The 18,841-nt window shown below is 38.3% G+C and overlaps 1 protein-coding gene across 7 annotated transcripts in view; it reads right to left on the minus strand.

The window, feature by feature from the left end:
- Positions 1 to 18,841, minus strand: part of RIPOR3 (RIPOR family member 3) — a 53,105-nt gene that overhangs the window by 24,868 nt on the left and 9,396 nt on the right. For 4 of the 7 annotated variants that reach the window (XM_050907273.1, XM_050907272.1, XM_050907270.1 and 1 more), the window contains 3 exons: positions 10,723 to 10,775; positions 6,714 to 6,842; positions 3,028 to 3,174 (listed from right to left, as the gene is read on the minus strand). In XM_050907273.1, coding sequence (XP_050763230.1) covers positions 3,028 to 3,174; positions 6,714 to 6,814 — 248 coding nt within the window. In that variant the 5' untranslated portion in view covers positions 6,815 to 6,842; positions 10,723 to 10,775. Of the gene's footprint in view, positions 1 to 3,027; positions 3,175 to 6,713; positions 6,843 to 8,453; positions 8,578 to 10,722; positions 10,776 to 18,841 lie in introns of all 7 variants that reach the window. The other 3 variants (XM_050907277.1, XM_050907276.1, XM_050907271.1) reach the window with 2 other exon arrangements.

Raw genomic sequence — 18,841 nt, forward strand, 5'->3', positions numbered from 1 at the left:
TCTGTATACAATAAGTGCCAGCAGATGCTGGTTACTGTTACCTAACATTTAAAGATGCTGTACATTAGGAATCCTCCTGAATCCTTTTTACTCCTCCAAGATGTGGAATACTACAGTGCAGTTCAAGGCGGCCACCACTCCTGCATAAGGTATATACGTGTACACATGCACACACTGCACTCAGACATTCACTATTTCTTGTTCCCCTTCATCTAAAATAGATCATTCAAGTGAAAGATAGGCTTTATTCTGGGAATGCAAGGTGAAACAAAACAAGACAGTAGAGCTGGAAGTACTACTCAAGGCAAGAGGAAAGGAGGGATGTAGGAGGAGAACAGTAAGTTCTAACACACACATAACCCAGCTCACAGATCTCCTTTTCAGATTCCTCTAACTATTCCTGTTTGGCCTTCTGGAACCTTTTCTGTAAGGTAGAAGATCAGTTCATTTGTTGAGCAAGTCTCTTCTTACAGTTACTGAGGTGTAAGAATTCATCAACCAACTCCATCTTACAAAGTCAAAGAACTGCAATATGAAACACTTGCACTACAAAACCAAGCTCATAGAAGTACTCCACAGGTAAGGTAGGGCACACGTCATTCAGTGTTCTAGCAAACAGAGCTGATACCACCTTTTAGTATGCTAGACAATTTCTTAATGTAACCATTACTTTTTCCAGAATGGGAACTATTTTGCAAGGTGTGAAGCACTTGGTGCCAGCTGGCTTCTACAGAGTTGCTTGCATGCAAGGGTTGTCCCTTAGGAGCTCCCACAGGGCCTTAAACTATTTCTGCTGAGATCATCTTCTTCCAACTTTGCTTTTAATACAGAGCAGACTTAGGTAACTTTTTCCTGTTCTGCTTAAAAGGGAACAAGAGTCACCTGGTAAATACTACATTGTAAGACAGAGTCTCTGAGCAGTCAAAATAACTTCATTTTAGACAGCTGCACTTCTTCACATTTGCTTTGATGCATTTCATTTTCTTACTTCTACAAAACCAGTTCCCCCAAGACAGTCAGTGGCTCCAGCATTCAGCTGTCTGCTCTTTACACTTGCCTATTAACAGCTCAGTGCAGAAGTAGCCAAGGCTGGTGGCAGAAAAAGAGTTCACTTACCTTTTAGAAGAGCTTCATCACTTTTAGATTTAAGTATGTTAGAATTGCCAGCTTGATGGAATGGTACCCAGATGGTTAACAGAATAGTTATTTTCTATAGCTATAAGAAACAGGCACGTAAAACATGTTCTGTACTAAAAATTCAAGTCACTCCAGCACCAAGTGCACTTAGTCTGCATCTACTTAAAATTTGGACTTTGCATTGCTATTTGATACAGTTGTTTTCTGTAGGTTACTTTAGTCAATTAGTTAGCTACTCAGTTTTGGCAGGAGTCTGATCCTATGGCATTCGCTGCAGAACTGGGAACAAATTCTGATCCACTTTATGGTTTCTCCTCCCTAAGCTCTGATAAATTCTAAACTCTGCAAAAACATTTGGTTTCATTATTTGTTTTAAATCTAAATCCACTAATAAGACATTGACTGATATTTTTAGGGCTAAGACTTTACAGTCTTTTATTGGAATAAAAAAGTGACACATTTGAGCTTACAAAACTGTATTATTACAGTGCGTTTTATGTTCTTTGCTTAAGAAAACAAACTATGATCAGAATGAATAGAGTAGCAAAATTCTGAGGACAGCAGCAATATACTTGAAGGAACTGTTAGTAGGATGCCAGCAGAAAGAGCTACAGGGTTTACAACTCCAAGGAAAGGTATTTTATCTTCTGATAGTAGCTTCAGGGTGTAAATGAAGTTCCTATATTAGACTAGGCCCATCAACATCAACTGTAATGATTTAAGATGTGTATTTTTATATAATAAGATCTGAGGACTCAGTTAAAGGTTGATCAGTTTCAATCACTGATGGAGGCAAACAGCACTTACCACCACTTCCTTTCTGGTCTATAATACCAAGAGAGCAAGCTCATCCATGTTTTATTTGCCATTTCAGCATTGAATAATATCAGCATTTCTATGAGGTTACTGACAGCTTCCTCAAAGCCAGAATACCCTAAATTCAGATTGCCAGCCCATCCTTTGATCTCTGCTGCATACACCTCACATCTGCCAGACAGAGACAACAGACAAAATTGGTCTTCAGCCTTTTCACTCAAGTCTGTACTGATGCAACGTTGACTGCACAGTCAACCATAATAAAGACTCTGAAACAGTGCTACATTAAAAGCAAGATAATGTTATTTACATTGCCATAAGAAGATGGAGTTGTACTACAGCTTTGTTTCATCACCTCAAGTCAGCTGAAGTTTTCAGGTGGATCTGCTTAGACCTTTCCCTTACAACAAGCCACCCAGAGATGAAAGAGTACTTTTGAACTCCAGAGTTTAATTCTATTAAAAGAAAGAGGAAAAAAAAAACCCCAAACAAAAAAACCCACCCCACTAGAATATCTAACTCTTGACTTTAAGTGTTCTCTAATTAGCATAGGGAGAATAGAAATGGTTTATGAACCAGCCTCCCCACTGTGTCCTTGCAGGGCACACCCTCTCTTTCAGACTTGGTTTTAAGTCAGCTTTCTGAGTCAAAGCAAACTCCACACAGCTCCCTCTCCAGAAACTTTCTGCCAATCATCCCCCAGGTCTGGCTGTCCCATCCCTATCCAAGTCTCTCCTAGATCTGCAGACTTGCTGCCTGCCACCCTGCATGCTCTGAAAGCCTCTCTTCCTCAAGAGAGCTCAGTTGCTCCCCAAGAGATGGAGGATCTCCCCACAGAGTTCTACCTGTCACGGACTTCTTAGAGAAGTGGAACAAACAAAAACATCAAAGCACTTTGTTTACAAGCAGACTGTCTGAGAGTGAATGAAACTTGTTTTACAAGGTCCCAAGCCAGTGTCTGGGAAAGTCACTACTATATGTTTACAGATCCTAGATGGAGACAGAGAACGGTGATACACAGACTTAAGCAGCATGACTAGTTAAGGCAAATTACAATATTTAAAAAGTCCTTACTTAAGTCCTTTCTTCAAAGCTTCAAAAATTTTCTTCACCTGCAGTGGCTTTGGATCCCAGATGACTGCCCCCTTCTGCAGGGAATTATAAGCCTTGGGGGATTTCAGTGACATTCTTGATCTCACTGAACTTCTGCCGAGAGACTTTCTGTAGAAAGAGAAATGAAATATGGGAAAGATGCAAAACCCATCACCGGGGAGAAGAGAGGTGCCTAACTCACAAAGCTTCCAGGCTACAAAGTTTTATGTCCAATCCCATATACCTTTACTCAAAAGAACAAAGCTCTTGGACACACTGAGAATATTTTCACAGATAACATTAGAAAGTTAAGGCCCAGCCCTAACTACCTAGCGCAGAAAAACTGCAAGTTTTTTGTGACTTCAACAATAATAATTTCAATAAGAAACACCTCCTTCTCCAAGCTTGACGCAGACTCTGAGAAGCCGAGTGGTTCTCTTTTATCCTTTTTAAATGAAGAAAAATTGTGCAGGTCTCCACTTCTTTGGGAAGGGGGGCGGGGGGGAGGGGGGCACTGAGCAAGGAAAAAAAAAGCTCATTTTTATAACAGGTTAGTAACAAGTTAATATTCATACTGCTAGCAATCGTCTTAACAGACATGTATCTACAACATTTAAACCAGAAAATGAGCTCTCTGCAAATGGTTCTTTCGCATTGTCAGATTCCTGCCTGGCTTACCTCTATCTATATACTCCTCTAAGTCTTAGTTATTTTTATATAGTTTTGTTAATACTCCCTGTAAGTCAAGCCTCTAAAATAACATTACCTAAAGAAGTTTCCCATTCCACCAAGCCAACTGGTTGCTCTCAGAGAAGCTTTCCACCTTCTCTACAATCTCTATCCTAAATTCAGCTCACCTGGAGAAATGATGACCTTCAACAGGCTTAATACTTAGCCACTGGCTGTTTTAAGTTCTAGGCATGTGACTGAAGGCTTAAGGAGATTATTGAGCTTGGTGATTAAATCCTAGGCCAGCACACCTGGGACCTGTCCCCAGTCCTGTTATAGAAACCTTTGAGTAACTACTTTAATCATCCTGGTGCTAAATTTCCACTTAACTCCATTTTTTAACATATAATCTGCAAAAAATCTGATAAAATTCAGTGTTGCCAAACATTACTGGATATTTAATTTCTTCACCCCAATGATTATCTTAGTTTTTTAAGATGGCTTAATGTAAAGTATTAATTAACCAAACCATTTGGAGCTCAGGTTACCTATAATGAGGAACACAACTGTTAAATTAGAAACTTACATTAATACTGTTTTCTTTCATAAGATAATGAATCTTTGAGTATTCCATGCAAAGTGAGAGGGTTTCAACAGGAATAACACTGGAAGGGACAGTCTAGCCAACAACAGCAGTTGAAAGAATCTCCTACAAGAATCATCACTTAAAATTCTTTCATGCAGAGAAGGAAATAGCATCCGGTTCCATGGTTTAGATGAGTACTCTAATTACCAAGATACCATATGGAAGATATAAGATAATTCTATCTTTTGAAATTAAAAAGCCCAAGTTACTCCTGGGTTTTGTTTATCTTTGGAAAGGAAAGGACTTTGATATTTACCTTCAGAGTTTTGGACTGCAAATCCTAAATTCAGGAAATCATTTCCCTTCAGTTAAAGCATAGCATCTAAGCACTGCATATGGATAGGCTGGGATTTAAAATTCACCGTTTTCCTCAGTATCTCCTACTGACTGATGTAGCCCATACGTACTCAGTGCACTGATGTTAAGAATCCCATTTTCGTACATTTCATAGAAAAGTTAAGTGGCTGACATGGGCCTTTAGGGACAGTAGCTAAAAGCTAGATGCTATGTTGCTGCCTTCCCTTGTGAACTTAATAATTTAAGTATCAGATTTCCCATTTTATAGATAACAGTAATAATATTTACTTCCTGTGGAGACCATTGTGAGGAAAAATGAAATAGTGTGTCTGACTGAGAGCCTCAAAAGGAAGCTGCTAAAGAAATGCAAAAGTATATTTAGCATCTGCTTAAGAATCTCCATGTGGACCTGATTTGTGTGTCATCCTTTGGACAGACCTTGCATAGGGCCCCTGCAATCTCCTGCTGTGTTTTGCAACAGTGCCTGAGGGAGAGATAAGTTAGGAAAGGGTGATTAAAAAATTTCTTCATTATGCTGGGGAAGGCTCTCGAGTGTTCACTGGGCTGTGACTGAGTATCTAGTACACAGATTTTCCTTATTGTGGTGATTCCTGAACAAAACTGTCTGTCTAAACACTTAAGAAACTTAAGATGAAAAGCAACATCATAAAAAATGTATAGAGAGGCATTTGGTTAGAAAACCTTTGCAGCTTAAAGTAACAGTATAATCTTAAGGGATATATGAACTCTTCTGTTTGGAGCATTCTTACCCTGCTGGACCGTGCCTTTGTTGGAGAAACAGCTGTTCAGCACTTTTCCTGGTAGATCCTTTCCCCGCTAGAACTCCCACTAAGTAGTTGAGCTCGTCTGTTTATATAATTTATTGACAATGTTTTTCTCAAGATCTTAGCAATTGGTGTGATTTTAGATGTCTGATCTTTGCTAGGTGTAATATTACTTTTCAGCTTCCACACAAATTAATTTATTCAAATATGAAGACTTCTTGATTACATCACAATCATGCTGGAATTTAATTTTTGCTCATACTTCACCATGCTGTGTTTAACTAAGGTTAATTCAGTGATTTGATTCTTTGAAAAGGTATTTTATGACATGAGTCAGGTATTTTACTGATACACAACAGATTTTTTTGAGTACAATACTTCAGAGGCATACTTCCCAATACTTCTATATGATACTGCTAAATGCTTCACTTTGTTATTATTCTAGCATGCATTGGCAGTCAGAGATTATATTTTCCATTTATATATCATACCTTCTAAAAGCACTCAACAGGCTATACAGGGATCACTAAATTCAGAAAAAGAACAAGAGCACTTCTAGTGGAAAAGCTGCACAGTTATCTACATAGAGCAGTGCTACACAACAATTTATGATAAGCAAAAAGGGAAAAACAGTGCAGGATGGTTTAGCAATTACGGAGCTCGACTGAAGACTGGAAGACTGTACTGCAACCTTGGCTATACTATAGACCTGTTACTGGTAGCAGCGAATTTGCAGTGGCCTTCTTGGCCTGTTTGTATTCTTTCCTCCCTCTCATTTGTGGCATTGCCAGAAAGCAGCCCTTCCTCTCATGTAATGCTGCTCTTCTCTCTTCTCCAGCAGAACTTGAGTTGGGTTCAGTTACACATTTTGCCAGGATTCATTATTAACATCCCCATCTTTTTAAAGGTCTATGAGATCTTTAATTACCATAACTATTCAGAAGGTTTTAGTCAGAAAACATCAGTTACTACTAGGCTGCTAGCAGGAAGGGTCACAGCCCTTCATTTTTCTAGAAGAAATGGACACTGTTAACAGTCTGATACATAACCTCTGAAATCCAGCCATCTCTGAAGTACAGTGTGTACAGTAGTAAGACAGTATGGTGTGAAGTATAGCTATTTATCAGTGAACCATGACGACACTCAATAGTTTTAAGATAAAAATTAAGGAACAACGTCTACACATAGATGCCTGAGGTTAAAAAATACATTCACAGTACCTAATGTCTGTTGCCCAAACGACCAGGTGCTTTACTTTTCGTGTTACTTACGCTAATTTTCTGCTTTGCACAGTGCTGAATCCAGTGAAGGAACAACTCCTGCTGATACCACCCCCATCACCAGGAGAGACAAATGTGAGCTTGACCGACATGATTGCCAGTCAGTAAGTCTATTGGCTTCTGAAATAAACAGAAAAACAGATGAGTCAAAACCTTCTTGGCAGTTCCTTGTGCTGCTGCAAGTGCTGAGCTGCATGGAAGTGGAAAGTCAGAACAACAGACAGTAGATTAAACAGAAAAAAAAGCCTTGTCTGCTATACACGTTTCCTCTGTTGCCATCCACAATACAATTAATAAGGGACTGAATAGTCTAAAATTAAATCTCTCATGCCCTCTTCAATTTCTGATTGATTTTACAAACTCACTACGTAAAAGCCAGAATAGCCTCAATTCACAAGCTCTCTACATTTCTGATTTTTTAAAAACCCTGTAATTGTCCCACTGCTTAAGGAGTTCAGGCCAATCGGTGTATTTCCAAATCAGTACGGGTGCCAGAACAATACTTAAGCTCCAGACTTATTCAGGTCCAAAAAGCAGTTCCTTGCATCTGTGCAGAGCCACACTGAAGTCAATGGTAGAATTGGCTGAGTGTGGCACTTAAGCCCAAGGCAGAAGTCTGGTTTCAACAGTAAATTTCAGGTTCATGCTCCTCCTCTGGCAGGATTTCTTTTGGATTGCTCTCTTCTGTTTTCCATCAGTCAAACTCTTTTGCTTTCTGGAGAATTGTGTTCTTTGCCATATGTCTATAGAATCCAACTTACAATATAAGTAACAGACATATCCTTCAAAGCAGCTGTAGAAAATCACCCAGACAGTTAATACACAGAAAAATTCCCTTCCTTCCCGCCTCAAGCTGGTGTAATGTAAACATCACAACTGAGTAAGACTGAGTAAAACAAAAAGCTGGAGTATCTATCTGTAGAGAGAAGTACAAACTCCGACAAAGAGCTCTACATGCTCCATGCAAAAGTTTGTCCTACATTACAGAATGTGCTCTGAAGAACAGTGAGCTCTTAATCTATCAGAGTAGATACTGGAAAGAAACATCTGCACTCAGCCCCTATGCCTGACATTATCCCACCAGCATGGCTACAATCAGTCAGACCAGAAGCCCAGAAATGTCAAGATAAGACTTTTCCTGGCTCTGCCACTAACTTGGAGAGCATCCTAACTCAACGCTCTTCCAGACTGCATACAAAGAACTGAATGGTTAAATATATTTCCCGAGAGGAGTGAGATTTGAGAGTATTTTGCTAATTCTGGGCTAGTCTACAAGTACAGGGAATTACTGTAAGTGACTATGCTTTAGGTATCATTATCTACCAAAGCAGTAACAAAAGTTGTCATGGATTTCCACAAGCAGAGATCCTGCAGTGAGACCGGACTATTCCATTAGACGCTGCTCAGTCAGTTCCCTGGGCTGAGGTCTAAGACTCCCATTTCTTTGCCTGCTCTACAGGCTGTGCCAAGCTCACAAATACATCTGTGAAAAACAGGCAAAAGATTTTAGAATAAGATGTGAAAATGATAAATTTGAGCCAAACGGCTACCTGCTTTGCAAGCTAACTAACTGGTTTGTCAAAAGAGGTGTTGGGCATGGCTAGGTATTTGTATCTCAGTGCACTGAAGTCCACATGACTCCATAGCTTCAGTAGTATCAACAGAAATCTGTTACATGGAAAAATTTAGGTACATCTTAATCACCTTTTAATCAAACTGTACAGCACTTACGTTCTCTTGCTTTGAAAGGATGCCTCCTTAACACCCTTAATCAGAGATTGTACTTGCACCATATCACAGCTGATGTTTCAAAATATTTTCCATTCTTTCCTCTGGTTTTCAGATGCTTATAAGTCTGTGAACAGTCACCCCATCAAAAGGATCATTAGACTGAAAAAACCATGCAACTTACTGAAAAATCTAATTGCATAACAAGCTGTTAAAGGAAGAAATAAAAGGAATAGCCTCGTGGTTATTGACCACATCCCTCATCAAGGTTAAGCCAGATTCCCAGGATCTATTCTTCAGCTCTCTAACCTGGGAAAGTTAGTTCACGAGTGAAAGGGAAGAAGAAAGTGCACGAAAAGTTTGTCTAATTTTATAGGACTCCTAAAGCCTGCACAGCATGAGACTGAAAGCCTTTGAAGGATATAGATATGAAACAAACAAAAACAGGCAGACCCTTTGACAGGGAACAGAAAGTGGAAAATGATGAGAAGACTCCTGAAGTAAAAATCTGTGGTACTGAACTCTAGATGTAAAGAATTAAGCTGGAAATGTACAGACCCCCAAAACTCAGTTGGTGAAAGAAATAAATTGCTTAAATTGCCTACACTTCATTCTGTTGCCACATGTGTTTTCATAAATCAAATATAATTCTGGACTTCAAGAAGATACACTGTTGCAAATTAGTAGAAATGAGAGATGAATTGGACCTCACTTGCGCATAGCCATAAGCATTTAAAAATTCTCATGGGTCGTTTGTTTTTTTTAACTGCATGAAGCTCAGTCCTCAAGGCCACTGACCGTGTCATGTTCTGCTGTAATGCGTAGCTACATTCAAAAGCAATTTACAAGCACATTTTCACAGTTCCCTCTTATAAGAATGAAGAGAATTTAAATAATGTTAGGAAAGCACCACTAAAGGGGTTATCTTTCTTTGAAATAATGTCGACAAAGTTAAATACCACTTGGTACACACCTGCATATATATTTTTTGTAGCGACCTAGAAATCTTACAGCTCATTTCACACTTCTGAGTAGAAGAGCATAAGTAGGATGTCAAGACAACATTTTATTTGTAAGAAAGATTTATAAATGCAGTTGTTTAAACGGAGGGTTTTGCTAGCCAGAGTGTCTGTATAGAAGTGCTGAGCTACGTTAGAACTGCCCCTGAGAAAAAGCATCTGGACACATCTCAAATTCAACTCTCCCTTTAGGCTAGAAATAAATCAGATAAGGACCCCCGACAAAGCTGAGTTCAAATCTGTCTTCCAACCTGTAACCTCTGCTGTGTAGGCCAATGTCTCCAAATCTCATAAATACAGGGATTATACCCTGGGGAGCAGAGGAACTTCCTCTCTTTTAATCCTCCCAAAAAGCACAGAATGTGCATACAGTAGCTAGCTAGGGGCTGGCATATGTAGAGCGCAAAAATATCAAGCCAAACTGAAGGAGTCTATTGTCAGGGGCAACAGAAACACCAAACTACTGGAAAAAACAAGGAGTCTTGAAAAAGTCTTACAAAGCTTGTGAGTCTTAAACAGACCTCCAAACCAGGTACTAGTCGACTCAAACATTTTAATACGTGCAATTTTGTAAAATTGAGACTTCAGGTCTCAGAAATGTATTTTTAATATAAATCAAAAGAGTATTTTTTTCAAATTAAAGAAGTATGTTTGTTTATCCCTGTTTCAATGATTTGCCACAATAGACTATTAGCATTTAACCTTCAGTGTTACCAAGTATCCAGGCATATAGGGCCAAACATTTGAGCTTCTATGCAGCAGTGAGTACACTCAAACTGCATGTTCTGCTTCGTCTCTGTTAGTATTAGGATATTCCTCAAGCCAAATGACCTTCATCCTCTACAAACAAAAAACTGGTGTCTGTTTGTGTTTGTGGCTAAACTTTTCCAGCCCTAGTCACATATTTAATTGTTTCTGGGCACAATGGTTTCAACAATTTTATGAGGAAAATATGACTCACTGACTTCTTGCAAAATATTTCTGCTTGTTTTTTTGTACTTTAAATTAGTAGCCATGTTTTTCTTTTAGTATCTCCAAGAGGTTCACTTGAACTTCGTGAACTGTTGCTAGAGTAAGGTATTCACGTTTCCTTAAAATTTATAATGTTCCAAGTGTGAATGACCAGTTGGTTAAGAGACACACACTTGCTCCTAGTTGTGTGTCTGCAAAAACCGTACCAGACTTCTGCTTCCTTCAACTAATCGTGGACGCACACATCGAGTTGATAGCCTAGGCAACAAGTGGCTACATACCTCACTAGTATGTCAGGACCCCCTGTTCACTGGCTTCAGCAAGCAGCGGCTGCCTAACAAAATAAAAGCCAGTTTGAAATCAAGTAAATTATTAGTCACTGTAGAAAATAAACATAATGACTGAACACAAACTATCAAATGTCAATCACTTCAATGTCTTAGGATCATGTTTGTGATTCTGGATACATTATGTGATCATGACAATTTGTCTTACACCGCTTGATGCTAACTTTCTCTTTACATTTTTAGACTATTGTTGTTATTTTATTTACTTGTAAATATTACATTAACTTTACTTGGAAGGATAATAGAGCCATTCTATCTTCTAGTTGTGGAATCCGAACAGAGTTGATTTCATTTTGTATCATCACAACATAATCCTTTTCTCAGTATCGGATGTGCTCAACATTTTATTGGAGGGACTGCAGCCTTGACCCTAAAATATGTGGCTCATATTTGTGCCTATATGGAGAATCCTCTTAGTAAGTGGATTTCTGCATAGCATAGTACATAGATTTTATCGTAGGGTTGCCACCTAGAATCTATGTCTTTTTAGGGCATGGTTTTATAAAATTCACTTTAGCTCCATGACAGCCAAACAAATTTGCCATTAATGTGTATTGGTTCTATACCATTTCTACTGAAACCCAGTTTTCACTGTATGTAACCAAAATCAGCAGTGATTAAGTAGATGAACATTTAGGGACTTTAGAGACATTCTCTGGACTTACTCTAGAAATTATCTGTGATTCCAACTAATCATCTGCTGTTTCAAAAAAAACTTCGGTCAAAGGTGCTAAGTTACTCATTCCACTTCCCTGAATTTATTATAAACACCACAATAACTGTTTTGCTGCTATACTTACATCTGTATTAGGGTTTTAGCTGATAGAAATAGATATTGCAAACTCTTAATAGGTGAAAAGACAATCCTAACATAATTACACCAGAAAATTTCTAGCATAAGTCAAATTTAAGACTGTTTTTGCAAACTGGGCTACATTTGTCTACCATCACATTGATGTAATCACAATTATTTTTATTCCTCTCATTTATTTCAAAACTCAGGAACAATGGAATTAACTAACACTTCTGAATGCTTATGATGGGTGGTATTCATTTCAAAACACTTGCAGCAGACAATGGCATTTGAGTCTTTCATGACACCGATAAAGAAAAAAAAATTCAGATTGCCACAATGTATTACAATACTGTCAAACACTTTGAACAAAGTCTTAGGGCTGATCTGAGCTTGAACCACTGAAGCTTTTTGTGATTTCAATGTACTGTGGAACAGGCTGGAAATTTCTAGACCTTGGCACTTACTTTGCAGCGTTGGACATCTAAAGAATCCAGACCATTAAAATTAATGAAACTCCTGAGATGTGATAAGATGATGACTCAGCCCTAATTACTCTAAAGGTAGATGTCATGAAGGCTGACTGAACAAAGAATGAAGTGACCATCTTGTGTACAGCACAGTGTTGAATCCACTGGGAAAATACACACTATATTTAATCTTTGCTCTCGAGCATTCTTTAGAAAAACCATTGACCTCAGTAGCAATGTCTACTTTGCTAGATAAACATTCCAAATTTATGATTAAACCCCCTTAAATTTTAAGCATTTCTGTTCAATTGGTAGACAAACATTCTATATATAGAGTTATTGGCAGAACTAAGAAAAATTTGTTTGGTTATTTTTCTAGAGATGAAAAGTCATTTGAATTAGGGAGACAGAAAGTGCCTTTGATGCTACATCTCAACATAGCTATTTTAACACAGCATTACACTCAAATAGGGATACCTTCTTCAGATAAATCCTTTCTGTGGAAAGGATTCACAGCACAAGGATTCACAGCAGTATCTGAAAAGGCTATATGTAATTCACTTTAACATAGGAATTCTGACTTGTGGATATCATTTATCTAGAACTGGTGTCTCACACCAACACATATAACCTGTAACTAGTCCACCACACAGACAGGGGAAGAGCCACTGCAGTTACAGATATGGAAAATGTATGTTTGATATTTTGTTTTTACACGGTAAAACAGATTTGCAAAAATGGAGGTAATGGAGACAAATAGCTGCCTGTGATGAGCTTTTGAAAAATTTCCCCTTAGTACTTTTATCATCCGTCTCTGAAGCACCAAGAGGTAAATTTTGCTTCTCCCTTGCACTTTTCCTGCCCTCCCATCTCACCTCTACTCATCTCTTTCTCCTCCCTGGTTCCTATAAAGGGAATAAAACAATGTAGACAGCTGAACTTCTTCAGCCTTCTTTGCAGAAAAATGCAATCCATGCAGGAAACCTCTTTTACCAAAGAGGTATGTTTAGCTATAGTGCTGGAAAGTCCACTGGATATAGCTGTACAGAGCCATGAACAATCATTCTTCCACTCACATTCACCAGACATTTCTGCTGTTTTAAGACTGAGCAACGTGAGCAACTACATAGCAATTTTGCTGAAAGTGGAAGATTTTGCTTGTCTACGTCACTGCACATGTGTTCCACAGAACTTCTTGGCCTAAACTTGTTTAACTCAGATTATTAGACGGGCCCTTTACTTTGCACCAAACTTACATCTGTCAGGTTGTATTTTGAAAATCTCAGATGATTCAGGAACATAATCCCACTCTCAAAAGTAATTTAGGCTCTTAGGAGCTAGTTCAATTCATTTTTAATAAGAATTACATTCATGGCTTACATTATTCAGAAAGATGGGGCTTCAGTGTGTAACTCATTTTGGTACTTTTGCAAATTTTATCTAGGCAGGTTCAACTCTTAAATATATATTTAAATACTGCATATCTGACATACTTTCCTCCTACCCATATTCAAGCCATAAAAAGAAAATCAGATAAACGGCTTTGATCCAAGTTATTGCTTTAGTCATTAGGCCCTTCTATAGCTTTATGCCAGCTTCTGGAAATGAAGTTCTGGAGTCCAGGTTTCCTATGCAGCAATAAATTTAAATATCATAAGCAGTCCCCTCAGATAGCTTCTCCTGTGCTGGAGGTAGTGTCTCCGATGTAACCATTTCTAGTGTAGTTCTTTGAACACAGGACTCAACTTTGAAGTCCAAGATGACCTGTTTTTCAAGCCTGCAATTCAAAATGTTACTGTATTTCTAATTAGTTTTCATCTAAGCATACAGATCCAAGTTCTATTCTCAGTGATACTGGTGCACATCCAGAGGAAATTAATCAGTCATTTATTCCAGATTTCCAGTAGAATCACGGCAGTAAATGTTGGCCTGCACTTAGTTAATGACCTGGAAACTATTTTTCAAGACATAATTTTGTGGTCAATTTTGTACCTCCCTCTAGTGGCAGCAGGTATCAAACAAATGAAGCACAAAGGAGACCTTGTCACGGATCACACACTGATGTATTGTGCCTATTTCTTTCACGGAAATTTGTTACTCGGAATCAAGGTTGGCTGTAAATCCCACTGTAACTTTTTGGTAATATTGTAATAAGAAATGAATCAGTGATTGCATATAACCAAAATCCTCGTTTACTTCCTTTGCCAGTATGTGGCATATTCGTATAGCCACGTGTAGTTTTTCCATGCTTGCCTACATCATAGCTCCTCTAGTTGTTATGAGTACTTTTGCAATGAGTTTTGCTTTCCTCCTCAGGGGAAGGCACAGAACAATTCAGCCATTATCAGCTGATTTATGAGCACAGGGCCTGCAGCTAGCTCCTCTGGTTTCAATTTCAAACTTGATGACAAACTTGCAAGCCTGAATCAGAGATTCAGGAATGTGGCAGGCTCCACACGCTAGCCTGACTTGCAGCTTTTTCAGCTTTGGCAGAATTTGAGTCTGCAGTTAGCTACATTATAATGAATACTTAAAAACAAATTCCTAACAAGAGAAGAAGCAGATGGCGCTGAGGGAGAGCAGTTTACAAGTGATGAACAGGCTCTTCCATTTCTGACAAAGGAAAATTTGCCTAGCAGCAAGGCACTGAATCCTACCAATTCTGTCCTTGAGAGGTTCCTCCTTCTTAATTAGGAACCCCAAGGAACATTCTGCTGTAATACATATCTCATTCTCCTTGTTTTCCCCCATCTACGCCTGAATGTATGTTACAGATAGACTTATCACGTGTGATCATGTCTCCATCCATCGGCTAATGAAGGAGCCTCCTAAAAGCCCATTTCCAGGTCAATTATGAAATAAGGAAGGTCCTTCATCTCAGCCTTAGGGTTGTGGAAAGTCCCAACTCTAAGCTTCAATAGAAACCACCATGATGGATAGATATATGTTTTGATTATTACATTGAGAAGAATATATCAACCAAAACAGATGACAAACTTCCAGTAACAGTGAAATTTGATGTTCAGCAGTATGTGGGATGTATTTTGATACCTTCAAAAACTGAAGTCTGTGAATCACAATATACCAGTATGTGTCCTGGGGCATGCTTCTGAAGTGGGAGAAACTATCTGTCATTTAGCTGTCTGATCAAGAAAATTGACCATTTATTAAGAATTAAACCATTAAGTCAACTTCCTATGGCAACCCTGTTTTATTCCCATAAATGTCACCAAGACAATCTTGTGCCACAGAAATAATGAAGTTGCTAAGTTAGGATGAGTATCCCAAAGAACACTGGAAAAAGAGGAAAAGTATACAAAATGTCATATAAGAGGGAAATAGGAGAGAGAAAAGGGTTATGTTTTAAAGCAAAGTATTTTCTTTAATGCTGAGTAGACATAGACTTTGTTTTTTCAAAGTCAGTATTTCCACTACTGATTAGTGACTCTCGGTACCTATCTTAAGGTAATGAAAAAGGGTATATTTTTTAGAAAGAGATCTCAAAATTAAGACAATTTAGAATGTCTCTCATTGGCCAGCTAACAGCTGAAGCGTCAAAAAACTATTTTGTGTGTTTGAACATTTTATCTAGGCTGAATTTACTTAGTATCTTCTAACACAGGCTTGAACTCATTATATTTTCTAACAAATTAGGGTAGCTGTCATAGCAATCCTAACACTGTGTTCTGTACTAATGTTCCCTTTCTGTAGACACTCCACAAGCATGTAAACTTTACTTGTGGAAAAAACCAAGAACCTCTGTATATATGTGGATATATCTGTACTTTCCCCTTCATTTCTTACCAATTCCTAATACATATGCTCTGACATTCATGGCCCACATTTTTTATGCTGTTATTCCCTGCTTTTATTTGGTTTGGGTTTGTTTTTAATGAGGTGAACTTTGCACAGCCCAACTCTAGCTCCTATAAAATCTGTGTCTTAAATGGCCAGATTTAGTGATTTTTGTATGGAAAAAAAAAAAAAGGCCTACATACTAACCACACAGCTGTACTTGGAAACAGATGTTTTACCCCCTTTAAACCGAACTAATGAGGACACGAATATGGAACAGATAGATCAGGAAAAGTTCTGTCTAGATTTTGAATTTGGAATTATGGAAAGACTACAGAAAAGACTGGTGTTTCCACATAAGGGGAGAGGAGAAGGACGGTAATTCCACTGATGATGAAAATTTGCACTGCTACACGAGCTTCAAGGCACTTCCACTTTGTGGCCCTGTTCATCCCAACGTCAGTTCTATCCACTTAACTCACACAAGTATCCCCTAGAGAGCAGGCCAGATCCTCAGTTTATATGAACTGCCATAACTCTATTCAAATCAATCTATTTACAGAAGTCCAGGATTTGGCTCTGTGTCTCCTTTGCATTTAGCAGGTGTGAAAGGACTCTAAATCACTTTTTTCAAGACTTCTGTAAAACATAAAGTAGACCAATTATTTAGGATCAGATGCTGTGAAAACTGTAACTTCTGATAGAAACCTGACTAAACATGAAAGTTTTTTAAACGAACTTTGCCCATCAGTGTGTTCTTAAAATACAAAGTGTCTTCTGCTGCTAGTTCGGAAATAGATAAGGTTTTTAGGACCATCGCTTCTCTGCCCAGTCTTGCTCCCATCAAAGTCACTGGGATCATTGCCATAACTTCAGAGAGAGGACGAACAAGACCTTTGTAGTCATGATTTGGCGCTCACACTGGAAAAATGCATTAGTGATGGCTTTCTATAGAAAAGATGTATCAGGTTTTTCCTCTGGTTCCTAGCTTAAGCTCCTTTAAAAAATTATTCTTGATTTGTCTTTATATGCTCTTCATCAGTACGCTCCTTTGCAGTATAGAGCAGGTCCCTTGCACTAAGCCACAGCAGCAAAAAAGAATCTTCTGCTGTATAAGGCTTTGTGAGACACAGTCATTACATGCAGAAGAAACTGGGTTTAGTGAGGCCCTAGTTCCCCTGGGGACTACGATAATATAAATTATTAATAATAAAAATAAACATTGGCTAGCTTGAACTTCTCTTCATTCCCTTAGAGCTTATTTTTGTGACGGAATTAGCTACATAAAGCCCACTTGAAAGAATGCTTAATTGCAAACTATCCAAACAAAACAAAATGGAACTAATTGGCTCTTAAATATTAAACATTCAAAAGGAGATGGCTTTGGAAACAGCTGAAAGACTAGTGTATATTAGGATACATATGGTGAAGCGAGCAGTTAAGCAAAATGCAGTCTAAACTGGACTACGTTTACTTTTAAACCAGATATTCAAGTTTTGTCAGTCTGGTTTTGCCTAGAAGACAGCTTTGGATTGTTTCAAGCCTTAACAGAATTACAGCAATACTCTTTTGAAAATTATAAAATCAGAAAAGTCAAACTTGTGTACTGACTTCTGGACACAGTTTGGCCAGGAAAGGCTACAAAATCTACAATGATCATTACTCCACGGAGTGCCCCTTAAACCTATTTCAGCCTAAAAAAGATAGCTTAGAAAAGACTACTGTTTCAAGTGTTTTTTCTAAAGCAGTTATCTTCCTGGAAGTTGGGTCAGGAGAACTCACATAAGCAGTTCTGACAATACATCTCTAAAGGAGAGTGGTGATGCCTTTCATCAGAATAATGCAGATTGCAGATCTGCCGTGGCCTTTATAAACTTCCTTTCTTCAGCCCTGTGTTTTTGTTACTGCTATTTAATTCAAATATTTCACAGTCAGCAAATAGAAAGAATCTGTTTGAGCAGGTGAAAACTCCCTTTTCATATTCATTAAAGGTTAATACAGTTGCCACACATTTCTTAAATCAGAAGTACTTCTAGCAAGACTAGAAAATTATCTCTCTAATGTGACTGAAATTTGTAAACAAGAAAAAAAATTTCTACATCAGCAAGGAGCAAGAACTAGATAAGTTATAACCAAAATCATACACTAAAAAGAATTTTAAAAATTAGTTAGTGGTAGAAGAATTTTTCTTTGGAGGACCACTGTGTGCTGTGACATGAAATCAGACTAGTGGTAAGCCATTGAAAGTGCACTGCCTAATCAGCCACATGTTTACTTTCCCACTTATCAATAACTGACATTAACAAGACTTCTGCCAGAGATAATAAATTCCTGGAAATGTCAGGCTCTTCTACATCACCCAGCCGAAGCACAAGAGAGCTACTCACTGGAAAAAAAAAAAAGGCAGACATAACTGGAAGTGCTAAGCAGAAGCTGCTCAGCAGGATCAGTTGAGATCAAACCACTTCAACATTTAGGCCAAAAGCTAACCTAATTTTAAGGTCCCTTGAAATGTTATGAATATCATCAACAAACACGGCAAGAGTCACTCATGAAAATGTATTTCAGTTTCGTGCACAAAAAAATCAATCAGCTCTCTGTCTCAAACTTCTTCAAAGACTGTGAACCCGAGTGTTTGTTCCCTGAGGACTCAAAGCTTTTACTGCAACTAGCAGTCACATCTGCTTAGTGTTTCATATTTTTCAGCATCACAAGGAGTTTTTCTTAGACCTTGGACTGGTTTACTCAGCATCTATGTGTAAGTACAACAACAAAACTCCAACAGAAGAGATAACTGAGGTCTTCTGCCAGTTTGTTTCTACCTCTCTCCCCAAAAGACACAGGCAATCCTGGCAAAAGGAGCATTCTTATGTAAGTATTTTGCCAGCATAGCTAAATCTTTATGGGTTTCATTTTTTAACACTCCTCTTAGCACGCACAGCTATGCCAGAAACTTTGTAACATAGATCTATACAGCTACACAAGAAAGCTTTGT

Source organism: Gymnogyps californianus, chromosome 17, assembly GCF_018139145.2.
Source record: "Gymnogyps californianus isolate 813 chromosome 17, ASM1813914v2, whole genome shotgun sequence".
Lineage (NCBI taxonomy): Eukaryota > Metazoa > Chordata > Aves > Accipitriformes > Cathartidae > Gymnogyps > Gymnogyps californianus.